At 39.1% G+C, this 21,628-nt stretch overlaps 1 protein-coding gene across 2 annotated transcripts in view; it reads right to left on the bottom strand.

Moving 5' to 3' along the window:
- KIFAP3 (kinesin associated protein 3) overlaps positions 1-21,628 on the bottom strand; it is a 67,791-nt gene that overhangs the window by 39,049 nt on the left and 7,114 nt on the right. For both annotated transcript variants that reach the window (XM_014257615.2, XM_005528671.3), the window contains exons 4-11: positions 21,546-21,601; positions 20,901-21,042; positions 19,700-19,799; positions 18,839-18,963; positions 18,256-18,354; positions 17,381-17,559; positions 15,076-15,238; positions 1,729-1,829 (exon numbers count right to left, since the gene is read on the bottom strand). In XM_014257615.2, the coding sequence (XP_014113090.1) occupies positions 1,729-1,829; positions 15,076-15,238; positions 17,381-17,559; positions 18,256-18,354; positions 18,839-18,963; positions 19,700-19,799; positions 20,901-21,042; positions 21,546-21,601 (965 nt within the window). The remainder of the gene's footprint in view (positions 1-1,728; positions 1,830-15,075; positions 15,239-17,380; positions 17,560-18,255; positions 18,355-18,838; positions 18,964-19,699; positions 19,800-20,900; positions 21,043-21,545; positions 21,602-21,628) is intronic.

Genomic DNA, 21,628 nt, shown 5'->3' with positions numbered 1-21,628 from the left:
TATAAGCATCTGGATGGCATTTGCACCTATTTAAACAAAACACGCATTGCTGAGGTCTAAACAAGAATGAACTGTTAATACTCACTTTTAACTGTTACTAGAGTAGCACCCACTAACTCCTGCAATCCACAAGGATGTTTACCCTGCACAGCACGCGCGAGCCCTCGGCGCAGCCACAATTATCACAGGGAGCTGCTTTTTCAAAGCGCTTTCTACAACTGCTGAATGTTAATTATTATTTGCCAGTCTAGATGAACACCTCTCCTCAAAAAGAGACAAACCCACACAAGGGCATACACCACTACTGAAAAGAGATTTTGGGTTTCCTGGGTAGAATTAGATAGCAGTGAGTCATTTTAAAACAGTCATTTTCTTTTCCTGATGCTTTCTCCACTTCCTAATGCTTTCTGCTACCTGTATTCCTTGATAACCATCCTAATTTTGAACTTCCATTAGTAAAATTTAAGCTCTGGTTGCTTCAGCTTCCTTTTGAACAGTGTGCAGATGTGACTTGAGAAGAATCAATAGCCATAGTTATACTTTCCAACTTTGTTTTTACTTCACTAAAGCCCAGTGAAGGCAGCAGAATTGTTTGCAGCTCCACCAGTCTTTGGAGACAGCTCTGTAAGCACTGGGGGTCCAGAAATCATACCAAGATTCCCTGAAAGCACATCACAAGCAAGTCCTGAGACAGTGGTGCAGGAATTTGAGTTTGGCTGGTAACTGCTAGAATAAAGCAGGTCACTTATATCATGCAAATGCCTTAAAAATGTGGTAGAAAAGACAGCACAATGTTTACAAGACCACTTTGTAACATATATTAGTTATTCCCACCAGTTCTCCCCTCTCTATTATCCAAAATAATCTTGTATGTGGGAAAACTTCACCAATTTTGCCATAAGATAATGACCAGAAACATTCCCATAACTTTCCATGACAACTTTCCATTCTGGAAGTAATTGATGTTAAAAACCCATCTGGCAGGAAAGAAGATACCGTGGTGCAATTCTGAAAAAGCTACCAGAGAGCTTTTACACTTAGGCAACACAGGCTTTCTCAACTCCAGCCTCACCAAGGCTGAGAAAAAGGTCAGTAAGAGAGGACTTGGTACTTGAGAAAAACAAAAAAACCCAAACTAGCAAGAAACAACAAAATACATGCACACAAAAAACCAAACATACCCACAAAACCCCATGATATTGTGTGAGTTAAGTAACAAAATGCAGCCTGAAAGATCAATGAAGAGCCTTCCACACTCATCAAGTCTCCCTTGCTGTACAAGCATGCAGTTGGAAAAGGAATGGTCATGTAGGAACGTAACCCTCCTTGGCTGGTTTCCAGTTCATATCCTGCAATGCTGGAGACACTGAAATTTTGATACCCAAAGGGATCAGGCAAGAATGCCTTCTAAAACTGTAAAGGAAATACTTTCTGCTACGTTCCCTAAGGAGCTGCTCTGCACAAGCTTTAATCTCTTTCTGTAGGAATCCAGCGGGTCACCTGTAATTTCAGCAGTTCGTTGGTGCAGCTCAAGTGTCAGCAGCAGTGACAGAGATCGGTCACCTCTGCTTTGGCTGTGAAAGCCCAAAAGAACAGTCCCTGTCTTGAGGAAGAGGTGCCAGCACCGTGGCTGTTCCCTTTGTCACCTGCGGGTGTCAGTGCGAGCTCTGCCATGAGCGAGGCACTGAGAGCACGAGGGAAGATGGATTTTATCAGCTCCTCACCTACCTGAGGGATACAGTCTGTGTATGCAAACATCGATTTAAAGCAATCGTCCATGCTGATGTGATACAGAATGCAAATCGCTACTTTTTTGTTATTTTCGTTTCCTAGAAGGAGAAAAAAAAAATTATTAGGAGACCTTTTAGCTGTTGTTAAATATGCAAAGGAGGAAAATGAAAAGCAGAACAATCCTAGCTAACAGAGGGGAAATTTAAATTAGAAATGACACATTAATGAAAGGGTCTTGGCCTGGCCTAGCCAAATGAACCACATATTAGTGCAAAGAGGGAACCAGGGCAATGGTAAATATTCCTTCCTCTTCCCAGCACCTCAAAACACATCCTTAACCCCACTTTGCAAGGAATGTATTTCGTGAAAGGAATGCTTAGTAATGACTGGCCATCCAGAGAAAGGCCTCATCAGTTTCCAGCTAGAAAATTAAGATTTAGCTGTGGATATTCCAGTTGAAATAACAAGCTTGTCTTGAAGTGAAATAATAAAGAGAGAAAAATAAGAAATACCACTAACAGGTGTTTTTGAAGGAATCCACTGCCTTTCAAGCAAATCACATACTGGTTGTTTTATTCTCCTAAATAACAATATTATTCCATTGGTGCCTTTTGTGTTTCATGCACATAAAAAACTACATTAGTGTATTTTCACAGTGATATTTACCAAAGAGAAAGACTCTCAAGGAAAAGTGGAGCAGTTAATGTGAGTAGGGCGTGAAGTATTTCACTGAAAGGTTCTATAAAATCATCTTACACAAACATACAAGTGTTTAAGAACAACACAGGCGAATCTGCTTCTGACTCACTGCTGAAACACAGACTGAGCATTCTCAAGTTTTCCTCTAGCCCTGCAAGAGGAGGATATTGGCTATATATGGGATAAACCCTGCATCTGAATGCGTACATTAGTTCAGCCAGGATGTAATAAGGTCACCAACTCCAAATTCATTCACAGTTCTTACACAACTCATCAGCAATACTCTACCTCCCACTTCTATTTAAACTAAGTCAGAAAATATCTGTGTAATAACTTGGAAAGCACAAAGACCTCAAACAGCAACCAAACAGTGAAATTTTCCTCCTGCATACATCACTGGGAGCTGGAATTTCCTTTGAGAAGCAAGGATATGATGCCTTTATCCAAAGAATGAGCCTTTTTCAAAACTGAATTATCCAAAGAGACCCATGAAACCCCTCTGGCAGCTGCCATACAAGTGAGTGAAGTATTCTTAGCCACATTAAACCTAAAATCACAGCTGACCTTTCAAATCCTTCTAGAGTCCTACCTGCTAGAAAAAACATAACTGGTATCACAATCTTCCATACATTTAAAAGCATAAGGATAATGCCCAAATGTGAAAGCTACTCTGACAATTATGAAAATAAAAGCACAGAAGGTACCAGTAAACAAAATGAAGTGTTATCTTTAGTGCTTCTCCTGTGGCTGGTCAATTAACCTACCTATTGACCTGCAGAAACATTGGGAAAAGAGTAATTTCATGAAAAAAACTTCCCACACATATAGGTAAATTTCTATAGAAATTTAGAAGTTTACAGAAGAAATTATTCCTCCAAATTTCACAGGTCTAAGGAAAAAAAAAAAAATCTCTTTACACTGCTTGTAACACTTCACTCCATGCCTGTATTTAGGACTTAAACACAAGACTCAATTTACAATTTACACCTAGGTGGATAATGCAGGAAACTGTGTGAAGTAAAAGATAAGCCAGTATAAAAGAGAGAAGAGCTCCCCAAAACAATAACAAGAAGAACTGGAATTAAGTTAGACCAGGCCTTCAGCACATATGAACTGCCAGAACATTAACAAGAATGATGCTCAATTTTACTCTTTAACCTTTGTCCCTTGTGGGGTTTTTTATCTCATTTCTTCAAGTTTCATTTGTGCTAACAGAAAGCATCAGCTAAAGTACAGTTTTACATTGGTAAGCTCAGCAGCTTCCTGGTATTTGATAATATTAGTGGCTTATTTTCAATCATAATAGGCTGATGTAACAGTAAAGGCCTTCTATTTTCTTTATTAGAAGTTTCTGCATGATTTTCTAACCCCTTTTTTTCAAAGGTCCAGCTTGTCACAACCTTTCCAATGTGTGAACATCACCTTGGGTGTCAGTGCCAAATGACAGCACTACCTCAGTTTTAAAACTACTAAAAATAATCAAAAATATCCAGATAGTCAACCTAAAGTGTGAAGAATATGTGGAATCCAAATAAACTTATTTTATCTGAACAAACTCCTAAAGAGTTGCTTTATAATGACCAGCACTTAAATCATTCTCCAAAAGTGCATTCCATAAAGTAGACTTCATGACACACAAAAGGCAAAGACAGCTACAGTTTCAAAGAGAAGAACTGAATTTAAATTCCTCTTTGCTGAACAGTTATCTCACCAATTTTCCCTGAACTCCCCTGTCCCATTGTCAATAGGGGGAACAAAGAGGGGTTTAAAGCATTTAAGTAACAAATATTGCACAGCCTCAGCAATGAACTGAGTTATGAATTATGATAAAGCAAGTGAATTCTACTAACTTGACGATAAAAGTAAACTACAGGACTAGAGCTGAAAGCCAACAGCCTGCAACTAACCCATCTTTTAAGTGTTTAATGGTGCATGCATTTTAAGTTTAATTTTAATTTCCCAGAGAGAAATTTCAGGCTGATGGTTGCAAGTTTCACTGTTCTACTGTCCCTATGGATGCACTTTGGTGAAGGAAAAGCAGAACCTTGTGATTTTGTCAGTTCTCCTGCAAAACAGCAGCAAGTCTTGATCCAAAGAGCCAAACATTGCAGGAAAATCAAGAGGAGGTGATTGTTCCTAAGCACATGAGTTAACATAACTGTTCATCTCATGCTCACTTGGGAAGCACAAAGCCTACTGGAAAGCTGACTGGAGACCAGGTAGAAATGGTTGAAGATTAGGAAGAGGACAGACAACAGCTAAAGCATTTTAAACTCAAAGCATCACCTGAAGGCTGAAGGTTACATGAAAGAGGAAGAAGTGACAGACTCTGAAAACCTACCAAGCCAATTCTGATCCTTTTACATTGGTACTTCCAAAAATATAAACTACCAGCTGCTGACTATTACTGGAATATGTCAGTACCAGTTCCTTTTTCTAATTATTCTACTCATCTGAATGCTAATTAATTAACCCTGAGTCAAGCATTGCATAAAGACTTGGCTGTAAAAATTTCAAACCCTGCCTAGCACCTGGCTGGAAAACAGCTTTCCAAAGCACCCAAGTGATACCTTTCCTGCTATTTTTGACCACTGCTGAAAGCCACACGTGAAAAAGCTGACATTGAAAGGAACCCTTCCTTATGACTGGGTACAGTAAGGATCAATTACTGCCCTAACTAGAAAATGCAAGAGAAAAAAACCCCTAAATAACAGATCTATACCAAATGTGTTCATAAAAATCACCAAAGTTTTGGTGGGGTGCCAGAAAATTGTGGCCTACAAATGCTGGTAAGTTTTGAGCATCAAGCTTTTTATGACTGAAGGTGGAATAGCCAAATGGCCTAAAGCATTAAGGGCAGCCCTGGAAAATAATGGCCTAGTCATTATGGATTCTTCTGGTATTTATGGCAATAAAACATGAATCATAATGAACTCATTGGATATTAAATGTGTGGGTCACGAGCACTTTGATAGGATTTCCACAAGAATCTACCATTAATTAACCAAATAATTATTTGAAAGTGTAACTGAATTAGCCTTAGTTCTTATACAGCCATTCCTGAGAAATTGGTCATTCCCAGCTGAGTGCAGTTAATGCCTTAACAAACCAGTCATTAACTGCAGTTACTGATTTTGTGGGAATTATTGTGTTATAAAATACACTCAACAGTTTATAGAAACAATACTTAGATTTTTTTAGATTTTTTTTTTTTGCAGCTGTAGTTCAGCTGGAGCAGATGGGATGGAAAAATATCAGGGTCCCTAGGGCTGTTTTCACAACTAGTTTTTTGCAAATTAGAGAGGGAAATAAATACATGATGGGTTCTGAGTTCAAAATGGCTTCAGACTTCTAGCCTTTGAACATTAATAAGGAGCCATGTGCCAGTTCTGGGGACCAATGCCTGAATTCCATGTTCAGTTCTTACTATGGTTAAAGGACTAAATAGTATTAGTAGCACAAACTAAAGAAAAAAAAAATGATTTCATCACAAGATCAAGTCCTACATTTTGGTTTACTTTGTGAGCTTAAAAGAAATCCTCCATTAGGTCCATGACAAAAAGAGAAACCCTAATGCTGTAAAACTGAATTGCCAGTATTAGCTGCAGCAGCAGCATTCAGCTTTCAAATGCTAAAGGAAAAAGAATAATATAAATTACAGAGTAAATTATTCAAATATAACACTATCATTAATCAAGCAGCCATCACTTCTAATGGAATAATCAATGTCTCCACATTAGATATGAAATATGCCCTATCCCATCTATGTGCAAAACATTAACAACACTAAATCAAAACCAGAACACAGATGATGACAAATACCTGTTAAAAATGGCAGAGTGAATCTTTATTTCAGCTTCAAACTCTAACACTTTAATGTGATCTGCTGCAGAATTAGGCAAGTAAGAAATCTAGATTATTAAGAATGCCACAAAGTAAATATCAGATCTATGTGCTGTCTCACCCTAATGTCAGAAAATAGATTAATCAAGAGTTTATTCAAATGTATCATAATTAGCAGTGATTTTAGGAAAAAAATGATAGAAAGGTATCTCCACTTACCTCTATCCTATATCATTCCTCATAACCAGCTCTGAAACAGTTGGACTGAGTTAGTCCATGTGTGTTTTAGACACATATTGGTTTGATTTACATATGTAAATATAAATCATACTGGATATATCAGTTTATTTTATCAAGAGAAACTGAAAGGATTTTCAAATCTGCTCAGACTCAAGGAGACTAGACATTGTAAATAAAACATTATGATAGTAATTACATACTAATAACCCCTCTTGTGCCACCTTTATGTTATTTGAAACTGGCTTCATACCATAAGCCTAATTTAAAATCTCAGTGCTGCCATGGTTGGGTTTGGGGTTTAGTTTTCTGGGGCTTTTTTCCCCTTCACCCAAAGAACTCAGTACACGCCACATCTGAAACCTGGTTACAATTTTTTTCCTAGGAAACAAACAAAGAATTTTAGTGATGAATCCTGAAGGAGTGAAGACTGACTAATTTGAGTTATTTAATGTTGCAGCACAAGAAAAAATGAAGCTCCATGTCTGGAACCTCAGGCTCCATTTCTCTGCCTGGAACTCCATGCGAGACAGACTGAAAAACATTCAGTAACCACCTCAGTGTAGCACTGCCACTCAGAAAGACAACACAGCACAGCCACTGGGTAATTAACACACTGCTATAATTAGGTGTGTCCTTTTTTGAGGCAAAACATACCCCATTTTTTGTCCTTTGGATGGGCTATAACCAATCATACTTGAACTTATGTGACCTCTCATAGAAACTGGAAGCTGATTAGTTGCAATATCCCATATACCTCACAAAGCAGAAAGAAATCAACTACAAAGTCAGATTAGAGAGAAATCAAGAGGCAATAGGGTTACCCCTGAAAGAGGAAGGTAAAGCTGCTTCTCTTTTCTCCACAAAACTATTATGGTTTGGATTAGGCTATGACCAAGAAAGAAAGCAAGAGATAGAAAAAAAGAATTAATGACTGTTGTTATTACCAGAAACGAGAAATCAGAACAGGTTCTTAGTCTGATTCAAACTGTGGAAACAAACACTTTCAAAGTAAGTGGAAAAAAATCTAAGCAATGATCTTCCTCTAGAAGTCTCCACCACCTGTAGATTAAATGGAAATGTACAGGACACGCATAATTTTTGCCACATCTGCACTATTATTTCATTTAAGTACATCAACTGCTCCAATTAAAATTAATAGAAAATATTGAGACCTTTTGGATCTAAACACACCCTTCTAATCCAGTTTGGAATTCAGTGGGAAAGGAAATAGGTGGAGGTTTTCTGTGCTTCTGGCTCTAAGAGCATCTCAGCTCTGAATGGATGGTGCAACTGGATTCCAATGTGCTCCTGCCTGAAGGAGGAACAAACCCAATGCAGGATTCTGCCTCTTGCCCTGAGAAAGGGATGATTCACCACTCTGAAATGGAAACCGGTTTTACCCCTGTTTTGAAGATGCTGAAGTACAAAGCTGAGGTTCAAATCTACTAAACCCAAAAAGTGGAGTTAAATATTGGTTGAGCTTTTGAGTCTTCCAGATAGGAAAAATTGAGCTCCATATTATTCAAGCACCCATTTAAAAGGGCTTGAAGAGACTATTACAAACTGACAAAGCATTTCTCACCTCAGCAACTGCAGACATGGAGAATCTACAGTTGGTCTCCTGGACTGCAACAATCATTTGAGAAACTCTTAAATAAAGAACAAACTTGTGAGTAAAGATGCTTCCAACAAATCTTGAAGGAAAGCAGAGTGTAACCTTCTCCCTTACATCTGAACTTGTAAAATCCTCAGGAGCTCCAGGACTACTCCAGCATGAAATTGTTCCATGTGGTCCTTTGAGGCCACCCCTCTGCCTGCAGCCTTCACAACAGCTCTGGAAAAGGTTCTCCTCTCTTCCACCCTGGCCCTCTGTACAGTGATGTTATCACAGCTCAGGAAGATGAGCACCAGTGCCCCATGGCCACCCCTCTGCCTGCAGCCTTCACAACAGCTCTGGAAAAGGTTCTCCTCTCTTCCACCCTGGCCCTCTGTACAATGATGTTATCACAGCTTAGGAAGATGAGCACAAGTGCCCCACCCCTTCTTTACAGAGATTTTTCTGAGAAACCAGAACTAGCTGTTGGTGTTCTGTCATGCTTCAGGCATCCAAGTTAAGCTCTGTAAAGCTTTCAGATGTCAACAGTTCAGCAGAAGATTAAATTTACTTTTACTGTTAAGTATTAATTTGCTCTTGCAATAAGCTAAGAAACCATTAAAAGCATTGAATTAATTCCCATCTTGTAAGCTCCACAATAGAAATACTGGCTCAGGGGATTTTTTCCATTCATGAGTTCAGTGAATTTCCAACAACTCAGCTCCCTCATCTTTAGATTGCTGCCATCTCTCCACTTCTGTCCGCGCTACTGCCATGAGCATCCTTATTTTCAGTCAACACACATAAAGTTAGTTTCTTGTGTTCCACTAAAGTTAACCTCTTTATTAAAAAAGCCAATAACGCAGGTAAATTCACACATGCACTTGTGACCAGTACACCACAGCAAGGAGCTTTCACTCACCTGACACTGATGAGTCTCTACATTCAGTTCTATATTTCTCAAAATGAGAAGTCATTTCTTTTTTAAAGTTTGCTGTCTAATCCACATTCGAGGTACCTAAATTTAAATTTAAATGCTGAGTTCTAAGACACATTGTGCACCCACCTCTCCTTAAGTCAATCAGACATGCTTAGGTCTATCTGCACTTCTAATAAGGATTTTGAAAATTAAGAGATGTTTTTGGTTTGTGGGGTTTTTTGTGTTGGGGTTCTTTTTGTTTGCTGTTGAGGGTTTTTCTTTTTTTTTTAAGCCTTGGCCATACTCACCACAAATGATAAAAAAACTACCATTAAAATAAATCCCTTAATAATTGCTGCTTTCCAACAGACTGGTCCCTGTAGTTGAACTGTTACTTAATGTGCTTCAGCCAGCCTTTACTATAAAGGAATGGAGACACCCCAGGCAATATTCACACAAGTAGTATTGGAACCAGCTGCTGCAGAGCCACCTTAGGAAAAAAAGGTTTCTCAATTTAATTGGGAAAACAGGAGGAAGCATAAATTTTACTGCCATTAATAACTTCAAGCAATCCCGATATGACTTTACCTCACCCTCATGGCTGGACATGTGCTTTTTGTTAGGCTATTTGCCACATCTGACCCTTATTGTTTGCTCACTTGATCAGGTAAGAAAATGTATGTTTCTTTATAGGATAAACGAGGCCTATTAAAGTCAGAAAAAACACTGCAGTAGCCTATAAGAAGCTCCATTTTTCAACAGATGTGTGAAGCTCCATAATAAGTTCATTACAAAAAGGCCAAGTGAACTCATAAAGAGAGCACATCTACTTTAAGCCTTCTTAAAAGAAACTTTCATAAAAGGAATAGAGCATTAAAAACCCACAGCACTCCGTTAATTAGAGAGCAAAGTACTACTTGGCTTTTTAAACAGCAGTCACCGTATAATCCAGCTTGGCTGCATACCATATCAAGCCTTGATTGTTAAGAAACGCAACATACAACAGTTTGGCAATTCTTTGATTGCTCATTAAACCCAACTTGTAAAGAATGGAAAAATATCAGAGGAATTTCAGCACCTCCCAGAAAAGATTCTATCAATGAATCCAGGCTCTTCACTGAGGACTAAATGTGACTGTCAGTGCTACTCTCTGTTCTGGCTTCTCCAGCTTAAATGAACAAGTCAGAGAAGGCTGACTTACTTGGGAGTTTGCACAGCCCTTGAATTATTATCTAAAATTAGGTGGCTACTGCTTCTCATTTTGCTTATATTAATTCTTAGAACACCAAGAAATTAAGAACATCATGCCAGGATGCTCACATTAATACGGCAGAGAGGCTGGGCACAATCTGTGACTGGCAAAACCATACTGTTGCCACCTGGGGCTGCCCACACTGTATTTCAGAGTGCTATATAACAAACTGAACACAAATCCACAAAGTCAAATTGCTTTCAGCCATTGTAATCTGTGCTGGAAAACATAACCCAGGATGTTCCTCACTACCTAAAATGTTTTTAAGATTGACTACCTTGGCACTGTGTGGCACTTTCACAGATGTATGCACAACCCTTCTGCACTCCATGTTCCATTTGGGCTTGATCAACAACCAATCCTGTTTTGTGACGCACCCACTTTTCAGCTCACCAGAATCTGTGTTCAGCCTTCAATTTTCAAAAGCAGTAATTGCAAGCAACCAAAGAGATACTTCAGTCTGACTTACAAGCATAATGGGGTTTCATTCTTTCAGCGTGGCTTGCACTGGGGAGTGAATGAAAAGAAAATGGCATTTCAAGACAGTATGTATTGAGTACACCTAAGTCCAGCAGCTCTGGGAGATGAACACACACATCATAAAAAAAATGTTTGTTCCCTGTACAGAGTCAGACCTACTCCTTTTACTCTTTGAGCAGCAATGCAGTTCCCACTGTAACAGCTTTTGCAACATTCCCCATAATTTGCATCCTTGGAGAGGGATACCTCGCTGATGGGAGGAACCAGAAATGCCAGCACTGCCCACCACACAAGGATTCTGCCAGAAGCTTCTGAACAGGGCTCCACCATGAGCTTTTCAGGCTGCTCTACCCCCACAGCAGCACTCATCTGGCTCTGCTGTACAAACTGCCTGCTGTTCTCATGGCAGACAGGGAACTATTTGTCTCACTTCACAAAGGCTAAGAAACAACTCAGACGCAGCGTAAAATAGCACCCTTATTAGAAGACTATGAATCACAAGCTGTGCCTATATTTAAGAGAGCTGTACTAAAAATTTTGTATTCAGTTTGGCCACTTAACTGAAAAACAAAGTGGATTTGGTCCAGACAAAAAGTGAGGGGGTTTTTATTTTTCCTTGTAGACAATGTTTTCTTCTGTTTGCTGCCAGGGCATTTACTTTAGAAGCCAATCACACATCCAGGGGAAGAATTATGAAAAAGGGTAACATGTCCCTTATGTCCAACAGAGCATTCCAGGGATCAAGAAAACAGATTTATATCCTGTTTTTAAGTTCAGCTTTATGTTTCCCCCTTTCCAAACTCTACCATAATAGGAGCAAGTCAATCCTCTGCTTCACTTCCCTTGAATTCTGCCATGCAAAGCACAATGAGAGCACTCTAAAAGTGAAGTAAAACTCCACAGAGTAGCATGTAACAGGTTGCTTTGGTCTCTCTTTCCAAGGGGATAACTGGAAGACACTGAACCTGTGTTTTCCACACTTCAGGCAAACATCTAGCTTAAACCTTGGTGAATTCAAATGAATTTTCACCTTAGGCAACTGAAGTCATACTTCACATATACTGGCACAGAAAGGAAAGATCACTCTAAACATAATTTCTAAGTATTAAAACAAAGCCACACTACAAAAAACATTCTCTGCAGTGCCCTGGTGATTCAACATTTAAAAGGTCTTAAAGGATGGAAGTCACATAAAGCAACAGAATCTCTTTTCATAGCTCCTCAATCACCCTATGTATGGAAAAAGCTGAATATAGCAGACTGTATCTTAGAGGCCTCCACAGCTCTGCTCCAGCTTCAGATCTCAAGTCTGAAGCCAAACTTCCCTCAGCTGCACACAGCTCTTTGAGAGCCACAGCATAACTAAGATCAGATGTGGTTGATTAATTTGGGTGCCTGCAGGGAGCAAGAGGAGCCTTGTCATATACAATACTTGAGACTTGTGAAGAGAAGCCATGAAAATGAGCGAGCGGTGCTGACTGGCACAGCTACATGGGGAAGCAGGCATTGGCACTATTAAAAAGAAAATTAAAATGGAAACCAAGACTTAAGCAGAATTTTTCATGCCCATGCTTTCAACAGCAGCCTCAATACTCTGGAGTGTGATGGAAAGAAAGAAGATGGTTCTTTTCCATTATATCCATGGCATACTTATTCCATTCCTGAGAGCTCAGTTGGAGCCAGTTCATCCTCACTGCTTCAGCCTCTGCCTCCATTTAGAGCCTTCCTGCTCCCAAGGAACCAAGTGCCCCCTGGGAAAGCAGTGCATCTTCCAGAACTGCAGACTGCATTCACCTCCATGCTCAGTGCTAAACCACTGCCTAACAAATCCTTTCATTCTTTGCAACCTCAACTCTCCCCTTAAACACCTATTATACTTAATTTGTACCCATCTCAAATCCAGTGCTAAAGACTCAGAGCATGCACAAATGCTAAATTTCAGGAGGTTGAGTCAGGACACTTGACCTCTTGGCATTAAGAGTTGTACAGGGACTTGTCAACAGCTGTTGTGCTGTGCTAGCACTTGGAGATGACCTGCAAATGGAAACTGAAGGGTACTGACTTGAATAATGTGTGTTTAATACCCAAATAACCTATATAAATGGGGCATCTGGCATATGGCTGTTTTATTATTCAGATTGCAGACTTCTCTCAGACATTATATGCCAAGTGATGCATTTGAGAATTGCTTGAATCACCATACCAAGGAAAGTCTCACAAATCACAGTGATGGCTTAAAGAAACAAGTAATAGACAATAATTCTAAGTAGATTTTCTAGTGAGCATATCAAAAATAGGCATAGAGGCATGCCTCTATTATATGAAAAATTAATGGTTGAAAGAAAGAATGATTGAATACTTCCAAGATGAGAAAAGAAACACACTGAATATTCTGGAAGTACCAGCAGGACTTGCAGAAGATTACCCTAACAGCCACTTGAGGAACAGACTCCCAGTATAGTTCTTCTGAGCTAAGCAGCCCTCACACAGGCCTAGTTACATCCCTAAGAGAATGGCATTTGGAAAGCAGTTCTCCTCTCCACATTACAAACAGACACTAGAAAGCAGATATTTAACTGGTGAGTTCAGACTGACTGTAATATTAAACGGGGAATTTCTGGGAGCAGGGACTTCAGTGATTTGTGCTGTGCCATTGCCTGGGGTGACAAATCCCCAGAAGCCCCCCCTTAGACCACCACAGTATCTGTTGTATGAACAAAAGGGACAAGTTCCTGCTCCAAAAAGCTTACAAATCTTTTGGTCAAGCTGAACCAAACAAGAGGAAAGAGATTTCCTCATCAGCTTCCATTTCTCAGTTCACTTTACCACCAAGTAACATTGTCTTAAGGATAAAAAGATAAAGATGAGGGATTTCAAATGCCAATTTTCATCGTCCTAGCTCAGACCAGAGCAAACATGATTGTGGGGCAAAAAGTATAAAAGGATGTGAGGCATTTCAGGCTGTACCAGGTAGCTGTTATAAAATAAGGATCCAACAGTGTCGCCCTGAAAACTCAGCTTCTGAGCTTGCTAACATAGTTTTCTAAGGACTTTCCCAGGACAGTAACTATAAACATAGATATGTGTACATTCTTTCTGTTACACGTCTTGTGATAGGCATCTCTCATGGCCAGTGCAGTGAGAAAGTGTTATCCTAACCATCCAATCCCTGGCCGTGGTAAGAAGCCTATAAATCCTGGGAGGAAAAATAAACTCTGCTCTTTCCTTCACCACACCTCAACCTGTGTTCGCGTGATCTATTGATCTTCAGCGGTAACACAACAGGATTAAGGCTTCCAAAGCACTTTAAGTTTTCATGGAGTTCACTGAACAGCAATAAGGCTGTGTTGAGGTTGAAGTAGAATTGAGGTGACAAACAACCCTAAGAGATTTCTAAGCTAGAGGAGGAAAGCTGAGATTCACCACTGCACAGCCCTTGCTGCAGCCAGTATCTGGATACACCCTCTGCACTGGATTTAGCACATCCCAAAGCCAACAGACTCTAGAAGACTTCAGCAATGTCTGGCATCAGTGATTCACACCAGACAAGGTCCTCCATGCCCACTCAGCAATCCTTAGAGCCAAAAGCTGCTAAACCTTTAGTGTATCTACCAGAGCAGCCTCCAGGTAATATCACACAAAGAACACAAAAAAAGCAATAAAAGTCCCTCCTCAGAACTCCAGCACATGACAACGATCAAATAGAACAATCCTCTGCTTTTTCCAAACTCCTTATTGTTTCCATGGCTTTCCCCTAGAGACAACAAAAAGTTTCACCTGTAACTGATGTACTTACATGATCTTAACACAAGACTGCCAAGCTGAAAGCCTAGAAATCAGTACTGCCTAGATTGAAAACTAACAAAATTGGGAGATTTCTTATCTATCTGGACAAGTTACAAGAGCCAGCAGGTACACCAAGCTTCATTAAAAATGAATAAATGAATAAATATAGTTTGTACCTCCATCAGCTAGGCTTTGTGAAGTTGCTGGCTATTTTACCTAGGTGCTCCCCCAGAATTACAAACATCATTCATGTCATCAGCTCACGTGGTTTTCAAGTTGCTACTGAAGTAATTTTTCAAGACTGGAAGATGCATTCTACTGTTTAAGAGACCCTAGAAGTAAATCTACTGGAAACCTTCTAAACTTCCATTTAAAGTGTGTGACAAGATGATGTGAATGCTGAGGAGCTGGGAGTAGTGAGGAAGTGGCAAAGACAAAAGTGACACAGCAACTTTTTGGTACATCATACCGTGATGTCAACAGCTTCACTGAAATGCTGAAATGTCTGTGTTAGACCAAAAGAAGACATACCCAGGAGTGCAGTGAGTTTGGGAAGCAAACCAACATGGACCATTTTACTTCTCAGGCCTGTGTCAAAGGAGAGATTCAGTAAGAGCCGAAGAGTGATATTCAGCAGGTCTTCATGTTCACATGGTACCATTTTCACAAGTTTTTCAACAATATCCATTTCAACCTGTATTTCAAGGAAAAAACCAAACAAACATAATCCATCCAAACTTACTTCGGCTTCAGTATCCAATTTGTAGCCATTATAGTGACTTAATGCATATTCATCTGAAGTAGTTTTGCTTATGTCTTTGTGGTTGAAGTCTTCTAGATTGGGTTACTGGGAAACATTGATTAAAAAAGGTTTTGAACCAACCAGTTCAGATGTCTTGGAAACATTCCTCACAGTTGGAATACTGCAGGAATGTGGTGAAGACATGACCTGCAAAACTACATTGGGGTAAGCAAACTCATTTAAACTTTAACACGTGCAATCCTGCAGCAACTGCCAGTAGAGTCAAAGATAGACCCAACCAAGAAAGACAGAAAATTGGCATCCAAAAAGAATTTGAGACCTTTCATTATGAATTTTAAATGAACCCCTAGACAGAAGCGTGCATGTGCTCTCAGAAGAGGCATGCCATCCTGCGTGTTAATTTAATAAAAGCATGAAAGTCATCTTGAAACATGTATCACTTTCAAATTAAAAAGTGGAATCCAGGAACTGAGAAGTGGTATCAGTTCCTGAGATCATGTTCACTTTACCAGCCAGAAAACACATCTGAACTGGGCAAGACTTCAGAAAGTTTTTATCATGTTTTAAGCAACATTTCTGTACTTTTATTTGACACAATATTTTAAATGCATTCGTTTTTTGTTTCCCAGATCCTTCTTTGGCCAGAAGGAGGCACATAAAATTACTTGGCATTCTTCTCCATGTACATTACTAGTCTGGTTATAAATAGACACTGAATGAATACTAAGAAAAGAAACTACAGCTCTCCCCACACAGCACAGTGCAATAATCAAACAACTGCCTGGACAGCTTTGATCAGAAGAAGTCAGATAGCAAGAACTCCTGCCTCACTGCTTTGAATTTAATATGGCCCTGGAATAGCCAAGGAAAGAATGTGCTATAAATACATATGCATTATTCAGTTTTACTTAGAATCAGGTGCTGCACAATTAATCTTGGGTCATTTTGCCTTTTAAAGTTTTGCATTACTGCCCAATACAAATATCAGAACACCTTGTCCTTTTACATTTCCTTAATAATACTCTGAAGAAAAAAGCATCATCTTTATTATCAGTAAGGAATGCTCAGACAGCTGACCTGAAGCACACCACCACTTTCAAAACTGAAAGAACACTAAAATAAAATCGACTCAACATTTTTGCTTCATTTGTCTTTCCACTAAATCAGATGGAATGGAGAAAGTATGCCAGCAAATCAGTGGGCTGGAGAGCTAATTCTTATTTTCCTAACCAAGTCCCATATATAAATAAGGGAGATACTTCTTGTCTGCAGTGTTCAGTGTGCATGCATGCAGAGGCCCAGTTAATTCACTATTGCTTTTACACTGATCTTTTCATCTCACAATCTCTGTGTATCACTGATCTCAGATTACCTCTTGGATAAGGAAAATGTATCATTTTCATCTAATAAATTGTAACAGAGAGGGACAAAGTTGAAGTCAAGCATCTATTAAAGTAACAGTAAAGGAGATACTTGGCTAGAGCTTGAAGTTGCAAAAAAAATTATGCTACAATTTCAGAAGTGTAAGAATCCACCAAAAAAATAAATAATTTTAAAAAAGCTTATGAAGAATAACTGCCTCCAAGTTCTCAGGAGCTACTGGCAGCAGGAAGGAATAGATGTGAAGTGCCTTTCAAAACCAACCTGACATAGGAAATAAGTAAACTAATTTAGCAAACTCTAAAGGATAAACACCTCTCTTCCCAAGTCAGTACATGGCAGAAACAATAATATGTTGTCACATGAGTTTAGTCTGGGGGCAGAATTATGGGCATCACCAGAACTGGGGACATGAGAAGACTCTGAGGTGCTGAATTCCAGATGTGGAATTTTGTGGATCATATTTTGCATCATATTCTCTGTTTGGGATGGCATTTCCCCAAAACTCTTTGCAGCAGGTTATGACTGGATGTTGTGCTTTTCTTTCACTCATTTTACTTTTAACAAAATAGGATAATCAATGCTAGAGATACTCAGTGTGAAAGTAGAGACGTCTCCCTCTTCCCTCCAACCACACAAAGTTTTCAGAACTCCAACTTTTCCAGCATTGCAGTAGAGTGCTACAAGCCTCACCATATCATTTTTGTTCTCCATAAAAATGCTGAGTTTCTTCAGGAAGGTGACAACGAGGATAAGCAGCTCAAAATTATCCCGGTCCAGTGCTTTCACCAGCATGTGGACAATGTTCTTGTTCCTCATCTTCAGCTCAATGCGAGTATCCTCAGCGAGGTTTAGGAGCAGGTAAATTGCAACTAGCAAAGGTCAATACAAATCACACCAACAGATCAAAATCAACACAATTAACAAGTCTCTATTTACACTTCAAGTGCTGCAGACAACACTTCCAGAAGCATTATGCTCCCTTTTTGATGCATTTTGCAAGAAATTGCCTATGAATGCTTGTTTTTGCCTCTTTAAAAAGCATTAAGATTAATTCTAATTGTGGCTCTGAAAAAAAATTAGAATTATGATCATTAGAAGCTTTTTATGTTGTGTGGTTTGTATTTTTTTTCATTTCAATTCCAACAGAAACCATTAAAAAGCCCTTCTCAGGAAGGGTTTGCCACTCAGACAATTTCAATCTAACATGAAGTGTATTTTAGTACAAAAACTGAGATATAATGAAATCTATTCAAACAGTCTGATACAAGCTAAGTTAGGCAAACTCAAAAGAATCCAAATACCCAACTCCTCCCAAACCAACATCATGAGTAAAGAAGAGTGGATCACTTTTGCTCTTCTCCTGACAAATGGCTTTTACAATTATTAATAGTGTCAAACAATCTGATTAAGTACTTGTTTTCTCCCTATTCTTTCTTTGGCAACACTCTTCCATATTCATCCACACATTCAGAATGTTTAAGACATCCTGGTTATAACAAGGATCAAACAGAATCCCTCAGCCATGTTTACCAACAACAAAATAATTTGCTATTTGGATTTGGTACCTCTAAGGAGCTGTTCCTGCTTGACAACCAGCCCTTTGTATTTCTTGTAAGTTTTCTCGTAGTCCTTTTTCAGGGTTTGATTTTCAGGATCTTCATCAAGTGAATTACAGAAGTTAAGGAGTTCAGAGAAAAGTGATACAGGCTAGATGATAACTGTCCTCAAAAGTGTTCCTCAATCACTAGTGAAAAGCAAGGGACCTATGGAATACCCAGTGTCAAGACTCCCTCAGCATCAGCTTGCCACACCTGCAGTCCAGAACATGATTCTTCTCTCCTTCTAGGCTGGCGTATTTTACACCCTAATAAGCAGCACAGATGTTCTAAGACCTAATGCTGATAAAAGACAACATTTCTTTTCTTGTGTTGCTTTAGTAGCTTCAGCTTAACCTCTTTCACATGCCAAAATGTTCACTCTTGGTCTTTCTGATATCTGCAATTATATTTTGCCCTTTCTGGTACATTCATTTAATTCTTTAAATTCTGCTTTTATAGGAGGTGCTGTATGTTCAAGTTGTGTAATCCAACAACACTCATCAAGACAAGTCAGAAGCCATCAGGCTATGCCAGAATATCAAAAGGATATCAGCTTTCTTCTTTTTAGCAATTTCTTCCTGCCAAAGCTCATGTCTCTTCAGCTCATGGTCTATGATATTCATACACAGAGCTCCAATTTTGTAATGTGTGATTATCCCATGAAATTGAGAGAAACTACATTGAAAAAATAATATTTGTGAGAAATAAATGCCAACAACTCCATATCTATTTTGACATCTATGGTAGCAATATTGCACCACGTGAAATGTTAAAAAAGTGTGCCCATTATAGCACTTCCCTATTGGAAAATTATTTCAAAACAAGAACAATCCCGGAAAACATGAATATTTTCTCAACTTGTAGAAAGACTACAAACAGTTTGATGGTCCAGATTAAAAAAAAAAAACACACTCCAATTTTCATGCATAAATTAAAAGATTTTCCCCTCAGCCCTGCCTTTCATACTGCAAGTGCTTCAGAGCACTCTCTCCTCACCAGAAACATAACAGAGACCTAAAATCAAGGTAAATGCAATTTCTGCTGGAATTATTTCTAGGCAGGGTATGCTGAAACACTGGCATAGCTAAATAACAACAAGCACTCACTTCAGTGTTGAACATTGTTTCTTCCCTGTAGGAGTGCAGATGGAAATTAGAGGTGGCAGCTCAGCCACCTTTCATTTCTGACACAAAGCTATGAGTCAGAATCTTTACTAGTTTCTTCCCAGCTCTCTTACAAACTGTCTCAGCATGAGAGTTCTTTTTGTTGTAAGTGATAAAACTGAGGCTCAAGTGTGTTTCTGTTTTTCTTGTTTCAGTGAAGTTTTGTAGTGCAGAGCAGAGAACAGATGAAAAGCCACTAAGCAGAGCTACATTCTTTATGCTCCTAAATCCAGGGACTCTGTACTCACCTTGAAAAGCAGAAGAAAATGTAAATTATATTGGTAGCCAGTTCGATGCTTTGTTTCCAGTCTTCCCTCAGCACTCTAGCCAACGCACCCAGGGCAGTTTCTGAAGTGAAAAAAAGATTTAGAGAAGCATCACCATTTTGTGCCCCTCCTTTTTAGCTCGTGAGCCTCAGATTTTGAATACACCTTATTCTACATCTATCAGTTTTCTAGTGGAACACTTTCCCAGGTGTCTTGCTTTAAGATGCTCACTACTCACTACCAGAGAGTGCCCTGGGTGATCACCCTGTCACAAACCCTAAGAGGCAACATGGAAGGAAAGTACAACAAAACACCGAAGTAATTTTACTAACCTTCAGATCTTGAGGCCTCTGCCAGCTCTGTGCTCCACACTACAATGTGCCTAAAACATCACAATTTTAACTTTCAAATCCCCTTTAAATTCTATCTTGACAGGTAGTATTTCTCATCCATCTTTCTATTTATTTTTCCCCCTGAATCTACATTATCTTATTAAATAATTTGGTTTTCCCTTGTCTTATTTAATCTCACTTTTCCATCCACCTTCCCCCTAGCCAGTCTCTCTTCATGTACACCATGTTACTTGATCAGAAAAGCAGCAGCTGGAAACACGAAGCACTAAAATATTTTCAACAACTCATAGGGACAAGCCATTATTTCATGGCTCACCATTCCCATCCCATTCCATGTTTCGTGGTGACATTGCAAGATGGGCATGTATTGAAGTTATCATTTACTCAAGGAATGTGAGAGCATAAGGGCTCAGCAAAAGAGACCAAAGGGACAAGGAAAGAAAATCACAAAATTAACCTATGTCAGCTTGCAAATCCCCTTTTCAAGACAGGTTTCCTGATCTACAGAATACAACAATACATTCCCATCTCTAGCAGTAATGCTAGCTGAAGTTAATTTAGCATCAAAATAACTAGGATTAGAAAAAGATAGCTGAAGCCAGGTAGAGTAGTAAAGGCCAGGAAGATTTCAGTATTAGGCTCACCTAAGACCAGTCTGAGCAGCATCCATTTATAGAAAGGCCCAACTGGGCTTTGATGGCAAACTAATTATATACAGAGAAATAGAGCCTAGCAAACTAATGAAAATCCCAAATTAAAGGTGAACTACTTTTCCCTGGACACAAATTAACAGGACATCAAGAGAAATTACCATTGGGTTTAAAAGTTACCATTTATAAGCAGCTCTTCCAAATTATCAGGATTCCTGGCCAGCTGCAGGATGAGGGCAGAGCCACGCACCTTGTCAGGAATGTCATCGTAGAGTAACTCAATGTACTCATCCATGTCATTGATATTGGCAACTTCATCAATCTGAAAGCAGCCAGAAGCAAGAGTTTCACAGAGAGAGATGGCAATTCAACACCAGCAATCACAACCTTATTCAGTTGTGACACCAAAGGGCACCCAGCTTCTATATTTAAATACAGATCTTAGACAAAAATAAAACACAAGTTAAAATACCCCAACACATGCAGAATCACTTCTAATGAACACCAGGCAATCTGAGGAGATATCATTCCTAAAAATCAAAGGATGGTCAGACACAACTTTGTGTCCTGTCTGATGTTCCAGTCCTCACTGGCTGTCCTGCTGTGTGCTATACTTGGAGGGGCAAGTATACAAGTCAAATATTTTACCCTTTATGGAGATATTTTTTTTCCATTGTGCAGTATTTCCAAACCAAGTTCTTTGTTTAAAAAACAAGAAGGAAAAAACCACAAGAATTCAGTATTTCCTCTCCCTTCCTCTCTTTTGTAACTGCTTACTAAAGTAGTAAACTGGGTTTGCATTTCTCTTTTAACACCAATATTTACCTCTGTTCCTTCAAATGGGGGTGGATCTTTTGGCTTGCTGGTTTTCTCCTTCTTTTCTATAAAGAAAAAGACATGGATGCAGT

This window comes from Pseudopodoces humilis, chromosome 10 (genome assembly GCF_049639895.1).
Source record: "Pseudopodoces humilis isolate 2021_Gansu_Grassland_sample_001 chromosome 10, ASM4963989v1, whole genome shotgun sequence".
Lineage (NCBI taxonomy): Eukaryota > Metazoa > Chordata > Aves > Passeriformes > Paridae > Pseudopodoces > Pseudopodoces humilis.
Note: the sequence above shows the minus strand (reverse complement) of the source record. Positions and strands in the feature narration are given on the sequence as shown.